General features: G+C 45.8%; 1 protein-coding gene across 1 annotated transcript; it reads right to left on the bottom strand.

Annotated features, from left to right (window-relative positions):
- Nucleotides 1-2,098: 2,098 nt before the first annotated feature.
- Nucleotides 2,099-13,333, bottom strand: Calm1 (calmodulin 1). Its single transcript, XM_046440670.2, has 6 exons — nucleotides 13,050-13,333; nucleotides 10,108-10,138; nucleotides 8,851-8,994; nucleotides 6,338-6,444; nucleotides 5,794-5,929; nucleotides 2,099-5,618 (listed from the first exon to the last, which is right to left on the bottom strand). The coding sequence occupies exons 1-6, from the start codon at nucleotides 13,050-13,052 to the stop codon at nucleotides 5,590-5,592; spliced, it is 450 nt and encodes a 149-aa protein (XP_046296626.1). The 5' UTR covers nucleotides 13,053-13,333; the 3' UTR covers nucleotides 2,099-5,589.
- Between the last annotated feature and the right edge of the window lie 483 nt (nucleotides 13,334-13,816).

Here is a 13,816-nt window from a genome sequence, read left to right on the forward strand (position 1 = left end):
ATTTTATTATAAGATGCAGTAACAACAACAAAAAAAACCCCACACAACTTAAAAGATATACAAAGACTCAAAATGGGAAAGAGGAATCCAAATACTATGTGTAGTTATAATGTTCTAATTAAAGAAAAAAAGAAAAGAATTCATCTAAATGCAAACTCTACATGCTTCTGTGCAGCCAGAACAAAAAGATTATGTTGTGACAAAATGTTCAAGAAATTATCTTACCAAGGGAGACTCCAGATTTTCCCTTCGGTTTTTGTAAAAATGAAAATAAAACTCAAGACTTGACATTTGAAATACTATCTGACAATGTCGATTCATACTCACTTTGAAGGTTGCTGACGCATGAGACAAGCATAAATAATTCTTAGAAGGGAAACTGCCCTTTTTTTTTTTTAAACATTCCTCTTACTTTTTTTTTTTTTTAAAGAGAGAGAGAGAGAGTTTTTCAATATTTATTTTACTTTTTTTTTAGTTTTCGGCAGACACAACATCTTTGTTTGTATGTGGTGCTGAGGATCGAACCTGGGCCGCACGCATGCCAGGCGAGCGCGCTACCGCTTGAGCCACATCCCCGAAACTGCCCTTTTTTTTAAACCCAAGTTCAGGGACCCACATGGAGGTGGGAAGCTGGCCAGGCCCGCAGCCTGAGCTGGCTCCTCCCACTCCCTGGCCGAGGGCAAGGGCAGTGGGAGACTGAAGAACCCGGCTATAAAAAGCTTTGTTTTATTTCCTTCTAAGGCATCCTGAGTCACTGGGTGCTCCAGCCCCCCAGTGCCCGGGAAAGTTCAGCTCAAATCGGAAATGTGCATGTCTTTTCCTAAACCAGAGCTATTGACAAATCAGATGACGCTGTCAGCTGGACCGGATCCCTGACTGGCCCAGTGGTAACTTCTTATTTCCGTTCTGGGCGAATGGGTCACTTAATTATCAGTTTTTCTGACCCAGGTTCCACTATTACATCACTGCCTTGATAGCAAATGTAGCCTCCAGTCCACCCCCAATATGGAGGTGCTCAGAATTTTAAAGTCCCACTTGTCAGCTCAAAGGACACAGGACTCCTATGCGATTTCTCTCCCACTTTCTAGGTTGCAACTGTCATCAGTTCAAACACCAAGAGGTGCCAAACCAGGTTGGTCAGAATCCTGGAAAGCCACAGACAGAAGGTACCAGTCCAGCAGTCTTATTTTAACAATCAGGAAACAGAGACCCAGAGATGGTAAGGAAACCACCCAAGGCCACAGAGGGACAGAACTCAGACTTGAAGCCAGGCTCCAAGTCTTGGAGGAGAGAGGGCTTTGTTCCTAGGGTGGGATCCCAGCTCTTGTTTAAATGCTCCCTGGAGATGGGCCTCAAGCCTTCTGGCTAAAGCAAGGCTTATCCTGTGATCTTCTTTTTGATCTTTTCACTGCTTCAGTGTGTGGGATTGGAACCAGGTAGAAAAGATTCTTCTGGAAACAGAGGTCTAGGAATGAGGGTTGGGGATGGAGCTGGGAGAAGGTTTCCACACCACTGGAAGCTGTCTCCTCTGCTGGGCCAGTGGAGGTACTTCTGTCATTTAAAATCCCCATATGAAAAATGTATTTCTTGCCAGGCGCAGTGGCACACGCCTGTAATCCCAGCAATTTGGGAGACTGAGGCAGGAGGATCACAAGTTCAAAGCCATCCTCCACAACTTAGCAAGACCTTGTCTCAAGATAAAAAAATAAAAAGGGCTGGGGATGTAGCTCAGTGGCTAAGCACCCTGGGTTCAATCCCTGGTACTAAAACAACAATTCTCAGAAAATTGGATTAATGTTAAGGTAAAAGAGAAATTAATCTGTGGTATGATTTTTTTTTTTTTTTTTTTTTTTTTACATAAAGAAAGCATGGACGTACTAACGGGCCAAGAGACAGGGTTAAAATGTCAGCTATCAACACCCAAAGTACTTCATGCTAGAGTAAGGCTGCCACGGGATGGATCCACGGCACTTCTGGCCTCTCATCCTCAGGGCTACACTGGAGCCCAGGCGGACTTCCATCTGAAGGCAGGTTCCCCTTCTTCATAGAGCAAAAGGGATTGAAAGCTATTCAAGCTAAAAACCTACACAGTTCGCAGTTAGAGATGAAAGGCTGCAGAAATGTTTATTGAATACAGTGCCAGGTTTATAAATAAAACTTATTTACAATTTCCATAGAGTTGGTCCCCCATCCGAGAGGTGGTTGAATCTCCAAACAGTTTGAGATTTACAGAAACGTTCAAGTACATCTCCTTTCCAAATAGCCATGGTGAAGGGCAACTTCAGTAACAAAAGAACCACCGCCATCTTTGCTACAGAAGTGTTTAATGAACATCATAATAGATTTGGAGAAAGAACACACTCTACCCATGCCACTACCTTCTACTCCAAGGGACAGACAGTTTCTGTCTCCTACAGGACAACTTCAAGGGATTAAAAAGGAAAACCATTAACTGCCATCTGAAGGAACAGATTAAGACACATTAGTGGAAATCTAGTCACTCTCAAAAGGATAAATATATTTAGGATATACAATAAATAATTCAAATGGTTAAAATAATTGAATGAAGAGTAGACTTGACCAAATTTACATTCTTTGTTCAGGAAGAGGTTTCCAGGATGCTGAGGGGCTAATATATATGCTATTCCTCTGATGTGACAGCAGCACTAGGCCTACTGGACAGCCATTCATTCCAATATTGGTACAAGTACAGTCTGACATGCATTTATAAAGAGAATATAAAAATATGTACAATAGCTTATCTTCAATGTGTTTTAAGTTGCCAAAAGACACCAATTAAAGTGTGCAAAAATTTGTCAAAAAATCAGAAAAAGCCTTCCCTGGCAACGGTGCATCAAAGACCCTCTGAAGAATTAAGACCCACTTGCCTTGCTCAACACCTACCCCAAACAGATGGAGAACGAAACTATGAAAGGCTTTGCCAAGTACTCAGCAGTTTCTTATGGCAAGTCTCAGGCTAAAGCAGGATGCCAGTTAAACTAGTCATTTTATATATATAAATATATGTATATATTTATAGAGTAGTTAGAAGTAGGGGCGAGTTTACAGGAAGGTGCTACCCAACTTCAAGGGTACTGCCATGACACCAGGCTCTTTCCTCAAACTCAAGCAGACTGCTGACACCCACCCCTGGGCTGGTCCTGCCCCCAGATGCCAGGGGCGAAGGCTACAGTAGACTCTGCCTCACCTCTGTTCCAGGCCCCAACGTCATTCCCGGGGGAGGAGGGTGAGCTTCTGCTTCCCATACAGGATCCTGGCCCCCCAAGAATCCTGTTTCAAAAATAGTCTTTTAGGATAGGCTGCAGGACTATGAAAATAGAGTCCACCCACTTCTAGAAAGACTCAGTAAAAGGGTGAGAGAGGTTAAGTTTTTAAAAACGAGTTGCCATCCCCACCCCACTTTGAAACTACCAGTCATGACCAAAGGCCTGAGACTGGGTCAGCAACTGGGCAATTTGACCTCCCTACCAGAAACATCCATGTCGTTCACTTGCTCAAACCAGAAGCCCTCAGTATCTCAACAGAAGAGGAACCCCAGATACTCGGGTGTTCCCGCAGACTCAGGGAATTGAGAAAGCCAGCCCTTAGTTCACGGCCAACTACTCGTCCAAGGACTCACAGCAGAGGCCACGGGCAATGTGTCCTCTCCACTGCTCTGACCCACCCCTCTGGCAGAAAACTAACAAGCTACAAAATGCCAGAAAGACAGGGAGTAGGAGAGGAAGGAGAAGCCAAGGGGCTCTAAATCAGCCCTGAACGCACCCATTTGGCTGCCAAGAGCTCCTCACACTGCCTTGCTAGCAGCCTGCCACCATCCCCTGGCAAAATAAAACCACCCATGCCACCACTCAAGAACCCATCTCCCTGCTAAGACACAACCAGTGAACACCCTGAAAAACACAAATCCAGCCTGCATTTCAGGAGCACTGCATTAAAGGCAATATGCTTTTAAGGGGGCTTTTTAAAATGGACCAATTCCATTACAAAACCAGTATCAGCATGTCTGAGTTTTGGTTACAGGTTTATAATTAGACATGAAATTCACTCTGGGCTGGAGTTTTACTTTCAAGCCAGAGGCTTAGCATTAGTTCTACCTGGAGGGGGGTGGGGAAGGGGGTGTGGGGCAAAGCCAAGTCAACTTAAAGAAACTTAAGGGGGATGTTAAATAGGTCAAAGGTGACTGGTAGTGTCTTTTAGGCATGAAGAGACTGGCTTAGAAAAGGACTACTGCTTCTACCACACACAGCGAGGATTGAATTACAGACACACTAAACCAGGTCTCTTGCACAGATGGTCTCAAGTAGTACATAAAACAGGTAATCAGCAGCACAATTGAGAAGAACCCCTAAATACATGCTTGAGAAAGTGGTTTTTTCCTTCCTTAAGAGCTCCACAGCCTGAATAGGTCATTAAGTTACCATGATTTGCCTCCCCCCTCCCCCCAGAGAAAAATGCAACTAGACTTACACATCCTTACGTATGATAAAAGCCATCGGTGGCAGCTGCCCATGTTTAGGCAAGGTCTTGGGCTTGGAGGTGGTGCTGGAATCTTGGAGGGAGGGAAAACCCAACCCTGGGCTGTGAGTATTTAATGTACATTGGTCTCCCCTTCAACTGCCTCATCCCCCTTTAGAGCTCAGCTTTACAAAGCATGTAACACCACTTTAAGTTAATGGTCTTTTATTGGAAAAAAAAAAAAAAAAGACTAGCATTTACAACTTGGAATGGACGTAAATTGTAATTTCTTGAACAGCAACGTTGATGGTTGTGCTGAAGTCCACAGCCACAGCCTACCCTGCCGGCTCCAAGTCATGGTTCAGAAGGTTTTAAAAACAGAGAGTCCAAAGATGCTCCCTTGATAAAGAATTCTTATTAAAAATTGTGTGAGAGGTGACAACCTGACACCCATTTCACTCTAACACAATGCAGACAATGCTAAACCAACATATGCAGGCATACCACCAGGGTGTCATTGTCACCATGGGTCAGAGCACATGAAGTACAAGAGGACCACCAGACTACTGGGGCTACCGTCTCAGCAGTTTAACCTTCACCCATTTTCTGCACATCATCCTGAGGTAAACCAATCTTAAATGTGTTTTCAGTAAACCAGCTATGACAATTTATGCTAACAAACTGCACTAGGACCCATCTGATAGTCTTGAATTTGTTTTTTCATTTTTTGATTTTAATACAAATGCCTGACTGTGCTCAATCATCAAGCTGCATGCATGAAAAACTGGCCAGCCCAAACAGTGTATTAATCATTAGCAAATGGAACTTTAAGGAGTCCACTAAGTGCTTCCTTATCATTAAGGTAGTACAGTATTTATATTGTAAAACTGGTGTGGAGCTTGATCTTTAGGGGACAGGACCACCAACCAATACATGCAGATTTTGTGTGTGTGGACAGAAGGTACTTTTGACATTCAGTTTTGCTATATAGAAACAGAATGAATAAATGAACTTTTTCTTTTCTTTTTTTTCTTTTTTTTTTTTGCAAGAGGTAAGTAAAAGATTCAATTTGATTCTTCTAGAGGGGGGAAAAAGTAGTTGAAAAGTAGGTCTTCATTTTGCAGTCATCATCTGTACGAATTCTGAAAAGACAAATAATCATAACTTTTGGTTATCTTCAAAAGCAGCTTTAGTAAAAACAACATCTCTACTCTGCGTACAACAAAATCAGTAGATGTCTAGAGAAACAGCTGATTTTTTTTCAGATCCAAAAGAAGACTACTAAAGACTAAGCCAAAGCGGTTTTTAGGGCTTTACCTTCATAGTTGACTTGTCCGTCTCCATCAATATCTGCTTCTCTGATCATTTCATCTACTTCTTCATCTGTTAGTTTTTCTCCTAAGTTTGTCATGACATGACGTAGTTCTGCTGCACTGATGTAACCATTTCCATCCTGGGAATATTCAGCATTGTTACAGATGGTGGTTTGGTGAGCAAGTAGGTCTTTAACTTAATTATGCCCCTCTCAAGTTACTGCCAATTTTGCTGACATCAACACTGCTCCCATCTCCAGCTCCCACCTCCACCTACTAACCACAGGCCAACTAACACTGAAAACATGGCGAATTTTGGGATTTTTTTCCATTAACAAGTACTGAAAGTAATAATCAGAGGTGGTTTAAAGACCCTCTCTATTATGCCTCCCTCCCCTCAACCAGCAAGATTACTAAAGAAATCAGGATACCTGGAAGCAAGACCAGAGGCTCAGGCAGTGAGGCTGTGTCTCACTGACTGACCGCTGCAGCCATCAGACGTGATGGCCAAAAAAGTCAGACCGCCTGCAACACAGATGCAGAATTACCTTGTCAAAGACTCGGAATGCCTCGCGGATTTCTTCTTCACTATCGGTATCTTTCATTTTTCTAGCCATCATAGTCAAAAATTCTGGGAAGTCAATGGTGCCATTACCTCAAAATAAGAAACAAAAAGCTCATGTAAGATAAGCACTGCTTAACCCAGCTCTGCAGTAATAATTTTGGTGCCATTATACGGAATGGCAAGCACTTGCTATAACAAAGTGACTATTTTATTAGGATCAATCTTTTATAAGTCTAAAATGTTCAAATACTTCACAGGGCAAATTTCACATGATTCAAATCAATCATCGGTGCCCAGGGCAGCACTGAAAGATACAAAGGAAACCATATGCCTGCATTTGTGACCACCGAAGTTAGCTGGGCAGTTCAAGGGGAAAGCAGCACAACATTGCAGGAACAATCTTTCCACTTTTGAAACAAGCACTCTCGACTGCCCACCCTGAACTAAGGAGATCACTCAGGCTTAGCTCTACCTTAGCTACTGAAGCCAGTAATATGTGAACTGCTTTAGGGACAAAAGGAGAATAAGAGTGGGAAAAATGGTTATGCACGGGCCAGTCTTCTCCAGGAGCATTTTTCAGCCACACTATGAGTCACCTAATCATTTTTCTCCCAAGTCTTTTTTTTCTTTTGGTGCAAGGGACTGAATCCAGGGCTCCTCAGATGCTAGCATGCACTCCACCACTAAGCTACATCATTAGCCCCAAAGTGAGTCTCTACTTCACACTAAGGGAAATGATCAGAAGCATTTCCAGCTCAGACTATTAATATTAGGACACTGTCACAAGCATTCACTTTATGGGCAGTATTCCAAATAATTCCCCTAAAACTAACAAATGGATACCCCACCCCCAAAACAAGCCTCCATTGTTACTTGAATTAAATGAAAATAAAATTAGAAAAAAATCATCAGGTTAAGTTACTCGTCTTCACCAGTACCTCTAAAACAGAGTTATTCTGGCACTGAGGATATAGTTCAGCTTGCACAAGGCCCTGAGTTTCACACCAGATCTACAAAAAAATTAACTAATTTTTCAAAAATTCAGAAATTTCTTAAAGTCTTTTAGGCCTCTAAAATTTTACAGCAATACTGATATTCATGCAAGAAAAAATGAAGTGCTATCTCACAATCATGCAAAGATGTTGAGGTACCACCATATTTACTCAGAGCAAATACACAATTCAGTAGCTTGATGCAACTTCCCCCATGTAGTTTGAGAGCCAAATATACCTCCTTCCATCCCCTAGTCTAGTTTCCCAGAGTTCACACAAAACTGGAGGGAGCCACTCATGTTCCTAGATGTCTAATCACCTTAGCCATAAAACTAGACCTAATGGGGGCGTGGTGGCGCACGCCTGTGATCCCAGTGGCTCAGGAGGCTGTGTCAGGAGGATCGCAAGTTCAAAGCCAGCCTCAGCAATGGCGAGGTTCTTAGTCAGTGAGACCCTTTCTCTAAATAAAATACAAAATAGGGCTGGGGATGTGGCTCAGTGGTTGAGTGCCTCTGAGTTCAATCCCCTGTACCAAAAAAAACAAAAACAAAAAAAAACCTAGACCTAACTATGGAAAGTTCACTTTTCTAAAACAGTCTCTGAAAGTAACTCTAATGGTCCCAGAAATCCTTGTCAAAGAGCTTAACTAAAAACTCTGCTTCTAAATGTTTTTGACAAGTATAATTCTATTACATCCCCTTACAGTACCATATTTTTCTAAATGGCTACTATCAGGTCAATTACCTAGAAAGTAAAGTCTAGATCCAAACTGTTTATTCTTAGCTCATCTTTTAAAAATATATTGTGTTCTACAATCTTATGTGGCACATTAGTGAGTGTATACGATTTGCAAAAATTCACAGGTTGTGAGTTGTGTCTGTTTACTGATGGAAGTAAGCCATGAAAGCCGCTGTACCCTGGAGGAGTGGCGGAGGGAATGAGGATGAACTGCTACAGGGGTGACTGCCGCTTCCTTCTTGGGGTACAACTCATGCAACTTCCCCTTCTCTTGGTTCTGCACACCTATCCCTACAGTCATCAGACACCCTTCCCCCAGCCTCCTGTGGTGCTCCTTAGCAAACACCCACCACTTACACTGTCTTAAGCTGTAATGTTGATTTCTAAGAGTGATCTTCACCTGCTGCACTTGAGGGATTCTCTTCCTCTTAGGGATTTTTTTTAAGAGCATATTCTATGGCTATTTATTTTTACTCCCCCCACAGAGCTAATTGCAGACTAGTGGGACAGTTGGTAAGATTTGAGCTACAGGTCACAGCAAGCAGAAAGGAACAATGCAGCTATCTTATCCAGGCAACGTTCTAGACAGTGAGCAGGGTCAATGGCAGGCCCATAATCTTCTATTTAATGTCAATGGCTATAAAGTCAACCACAGAAACTAACTCTGCACATCTGCTTTGCTCTGGGGACCTGAAAGACAATCTTGTAACGTGTTTGAACTTGAATTACACTAGATGGCATTTATTCACAGGTCTAAAACCCTTACCGTCAGCATCTACTTCGTTGATCATATCCTGCAATTCGGCTTCTGTTGGGTTTTGACCCAGTGACCTCATGACGGTTCCAAGTTCTTTTGTTGTGATGGTGCCATCGCCATCTTTATCAAATAAGGAGAAAGCTTCCTTGAATTCTGAAAACAAAAATTTACCCTTTAGAATGAATGCCTTTACCCAATCTAGTCACAACACACACTTTCTGGGGGCTTGCCAAAGCAAGTCATCCAAGTTGTGCAAGTTATCAGAAACCACCTGGTCTTCATCTTCTAAAATAAAGACGACAGTCATGTTGGTCTAGCTCTCAGAGCAGCCTATAAAACAAACACTGCTCCTGGTAACCAATACCATAAAACCACAATAACCTCATATTTTTAAAGAAAGTTAAGCTTGAACAAGCCTAAAATTAGTCCTAACTGCATCCGGCATGAGAAGATTGGTCCACAGATTCTCTTAAAATCCCTTTGTGTTAAATTTCTATAGTCATAAGAACCTCTCGCTTCATAGTGATATGAAAGCTACTAGAATGTCCATTCCCATGTTCTCTCTACAGTGCTTTCAGAGTGTTTCAGAGCATTCCTGGTTTCCTGAAAAGAAGCAATCTCAAAACAAGTGCTCCATGGAATATTAAAGAGCTAAAATTGAAAAAGGAGGACCATCTAGTGAAAATGGAAGACCAGTGAAGGAAAGGGGCCAGGAGGCGGGGAAAGGGAAGGTACCAGACAAGGAAACAGACCAAGCTGTTACATGCATGTATGAATATGCAACAACGAATCCCACTGATGTATAATTATAATGTCTCAATAAAAACAGAAAAAAAGACTAAAATCAAAACTAATGTAACTCACTTCCCAATTAACATATTGATTCCAACACTCATTTCTACCCATTCCCATTTATTTTAGGATACCAAGCAAAAGCTAAAAGACCTTTGGCATAGAACTGTAAATCCAACTTTGGAAGAGCAAGCTTGGTGCCATGACATGGTTTACATGCTGCGTGCATGGCAAAGCACAGACAGCCTGGGGTGTAACCAGTGGGCATTCCCAGTTCCACTTCCTTCCCTTCAATCACTAAAAGACTGGCCAGGAATAACACCTGGCCTAAATATTTTTTTCCTTACTCTTTTGACTTAAGTAAATTCTTCGAAAACTGCTCAGACTGTAGGGAGAAAGGGACAGAAGAGTCACCAAAACTGAGTCAGAACTTAGTTCCAGCCTTCTAGGGACTCCCCGGAGTCATCAACTTACCAGCAATCTGTTCTTCAGTCAGCTGATCAGCCTACATGAAGAAAGAAAAGGTAATAATTCAATGAATTTAGCTGACATCAAAAAAGTTTTTCAAATTACCCTTTTAATATTATAATCTTTCAAAAATCAATCTTTTTTTTTAAAGAGAAAGAGAGAGAGAGAGAGAGAATTTTAATATTTATTTTCTAGTTTTCGGCAGACACAACATCTTTGTTTGTATGTGGTGCTGAGGATCGAACCCGGGCCGCACTCATGCCAGGCGAGCGCGCTACCGCTTGAGCCACATCCCCAGCCCTCAAAAATCAATCTTAAAATCATTTGATATCATTAGCACTATCATTTAATGAAGGCGATTAGAATAGAGGAAACCACTTACGTTAGTTTAACAAAGAATGGCAAGGGAGCGACAGCATCCGCTCCCTTCAGGTTTCTCTTCTGGCCTACAGATTGCAGCATGCTCTGAGGTCTAGGCTAGGTAGGGTCAGTTCATAACATGAAAAATGGCACCTCTAGTGGCAAAAGGCCCAACCGCGCCAGTAGCTGCTGCTGCAGCAGGCTGAGAAAGAAGAGCGCCACCTACTGCGCCATGGACACTGCAGCTTCTGCTCCTACCAACCGACACAACAATGCTGCTGCCACCGCAGCCCAGGATCAGGATCCTGTCCAGGGGCCGACTTTTAGCGCACTTCGAGCATTGCTTTGGGCTCTCAAAATCTCCAAACTGGTGTTACATAATAGCATTGGGTTGGATTAACAGGCTTTTATACCCTTTTATGAGAAACAATTAAGTAGAAATATAAACATACATCAATGGCTTACCCCACTAGCTTCATTCCCATGTAATAAATGCTTTCCATTCATTTAAATTAGGCATTTATTTGTTAAAAAGCCTACCATTTACAAAGGCTAATGCCTTCAGTCAAATTAGCCTACAATTCAGAAGCCAGGGGAAAGAATGGAGCCATCTTTCAACAGTCCTGTTACAAGACTGCAAAGACACAGAAAACTACAAATTATAAGACTACACCCCCCACCCCTTTTTTGATGAAAAGCAGTAAACTATTAAATTTCCTGTATTTACCCTAAGAATGCCATAAGTTGCTCATAATAAACACTTTATTCGATGTGATAATGCCACGAAGTTAATTCTCACTTGCATTATGTGGTGTCTGCAACACCGAATCTGTGCTCACAATAGGGGGAATTCAAAAACAAGGAAAGCTAATATATATTTTTATTTTCATGAAGGATGCCTAACGAAGCTGTTACAAAATAGGAACTAATAGAAAGCAGATGGTGTTAAAGTGAAAACTTTCACAGGAAGAATGGTGTTCCAATATATTGATAGGCATAGGGAAGACTTGTTTTTTTTTTTTTTTTGTTTGTTTGTTTGTTTACAAATTATAAGTAATTTTCCGTCTGTTACCCCAATCACTGAAAATTACTTTTACTTAAATCAAATGAAAGAGGCTGGATGCTTTACGTAACTCCGGGTAACATATAATACAACAGGAAGCATGAAGAAACTGTCACCTTACTGGGGAGTACATTCCCACTTCACCGCAAAACTCTATGTCCGAAGAGTTATCAAGAGTATCCATCTTCCAGACATCGAAATCCACTTCCCCCAAATTCTGTTAGCCTTGGGGCAAAGGTGTTCCAGAACCCTGTCGGGAACCACCACGCCACCAAACCAGAAAACGCTGCCGATGATGTCAGCCCTGCCCGCTGAGGGAGGAAGGGGGCAGTGGAAAAACGCACCCAGCGAGGCGCACAGTTGCACCTGGCAATCTAGAGGCTGCAGAGAAAGCGGAAACGTGGAGGGCATCTCTCTGCGGACTGAGGCCAGCGGTGGGACAGAGGCGCGCGCCCAAGAGCAGGAGGGGCGAGAAGACCCCAAGGCGGGGTGCCATCCCTCTTCAGCCAGGGCGATCCCCACTTCTCAGCCACAGCAGCCCCGCACCTTCCCACCCGATTTTGTTCCCCCAGGCGGCGAGCCCTCCGCGCCGCCGCCGCCTCCTCGCGGAGCAGAAACTTTGCGTCTCTAATGGAAACGAGTCGCGCGCCAGCTCCCTCCTCCCCCGCCCCTCCGCCCCAATTAGTGCGACCGAGCGCCTCCCGCGGGAGGGGGCCTCCTGGTGAAACCAGGCGCTCGCACGCCTCTGCCACTGCACAGGGTGGGGGGCCGCAGGGGTGCGGAACAAGGAGACACGCGCCCGAGCCACACCGCAGGGCCCCGCCCGGGCGCAGGGCGACCGGCCCGACGCTTCCGCCCTCTCCGCCCCCCACCCCTCGCCTTCCTGCCCCCACCCCACCCTTCCCCGGCTCCTTCCTTCCCAGCCCACGCCCGCGCCGCGCCCCCCTGGAGGAAGGAGGGGACAGTGGCCGTAGAAGAGCGCCCAACAGGGTCGACTGGGGAGTCGGCCGCTGACTGCACCTTAGACCCCGCGGCCGAAGGAATATGCGCCACGGGTTCGCCTGGGTCCATTCATTCTCCGCTGCCCGCCGGACCCACCACCTTCAAGCCTGGGCCAAAACGAGGGGGGGCGTCAGTGCCCGGCCCCGCCCGGCTCCCCCGCCCCCCGGGGCCCAGGCTGAGGCGCAGCGCTGCAGGCAGCCCGGGTGCGGCGCGCTGGGTGCAGTGGGTGCGGGGCTGAGGGAGGGAGTGGATGCGGAAGGCCCCGGTGCAGCTGTGGCCACAGCGCAAACCGGCGGACAGCCCAAGGCCAAGTTCCAAGGGGTCCGAAATTAAAGGATCCCTGGCAGAGAAAACCGAGATGCATATCCGAAATGCACCTTTTCATCTGCATCTGCTGCGTAACACCAGGCAAAGAGAGAAAAAACACAACCGGAAAAAAAAGGGTGGGGGGGGGGAAAGACTTAACTAAAAATCTGCTAATCTGAGGCAGTTGCTACGCGGACGTTTGCCGCTCCCGACCTACCATGGTGCAGTGAAGGGAGGAAGAGCAGAGGGAGCGAAGAGTAGCTTCACCAGCGCAGTAGCTGTGACGGCAGAAGGTGCCTCCGCTGCTGCTGCTGCTGCTGCTAAGGCGAGGTGAGCGCTGCGAGAAGTACTGGCTCCGTCGCCGCCTGCGCCTGCGCCGCCGCCGCCGCCCGAGTGCGAGTAACGGCGCCGCGTCCACGAGATTCCCAGCACCACTGCCGGAGCGCGAACCTGCGCGGGGCTGTATATATATGGCGCGCCGTATCCCTCCGCCGCGGCTGGGCCTCCTCGCGCAGGGCGGCGCTGCGATGGCCGGGCCTTTCGCTTGGCCCCGCCCCCCAGCCCGGCCGGCCTCCCGCTCCCCCCTGCGGTCCCACCGCGACCCGTCCAGCCCCGGGACGGGGACCACAGGGGTCGGGGAGGGACGCGCAGTCGCGGGGCAGGTGTGGTTGGGAGTGTTCTTGAGACGCGCAGCCTGGGCTGGGGCGAGACGGAACACTTGCTTAGCCAGACCTGGGGACATCCCCGGGCTGCCCGCTGACACCCCACACCTGCCTCATCCCCTCCGAGGGGACGCCTCCCCCCTGCACCTCTCCAACCGCTCCACTGGGGCGGCAGGGTCACGCTGGTCCCTACCTCCAGGGTCCCCATCTCCAGGGTCCCCAGCCACTGCTTCCAGTTCCTGGAGCGGTCCTGTGGGAGATTCTGGGGCGGAGGGCAGTCACGGAGGGTGGCGGCAAAGGTGGACTACTGCTGAGAAGAGGG

Source organism: Marmota monax, unplaced genomic scaffold, assembly GCF_021218885.2.
Source record: "Marmota monax isolate L192 unplaced genomic scaffold, Marmota_monax_Labrador192_F-V1.1 WCK01_AAM20220418_F8-fsc00017, whole genome shotgun sequence".
Lineage (NCBI taxonomy): Eukaryota > Metazoa > Chordata > Mammalia > Rodentia > Sciuridae > Marmota > Marmota monax.

Bases quoted from the DNA above. Each gene is read 5' to 3' on its own strand.
- Calm1 (XM_046440670.2), bottom strand. The intron at 5,930-6,337 runs GTAATTCTGCAT...GAATATTCCCAG, and splicing joins CATTCCGAGTCTTTGACAAG to GATGGAAATGGTTACATCAG. The intron at 5,619-5,793 runs GTAAAGCCCTAA...TTGTCTTTTCAG, and splicing joins CGGACAAGTCAACTATGAAG to AATTCGTACAGATGATGACT.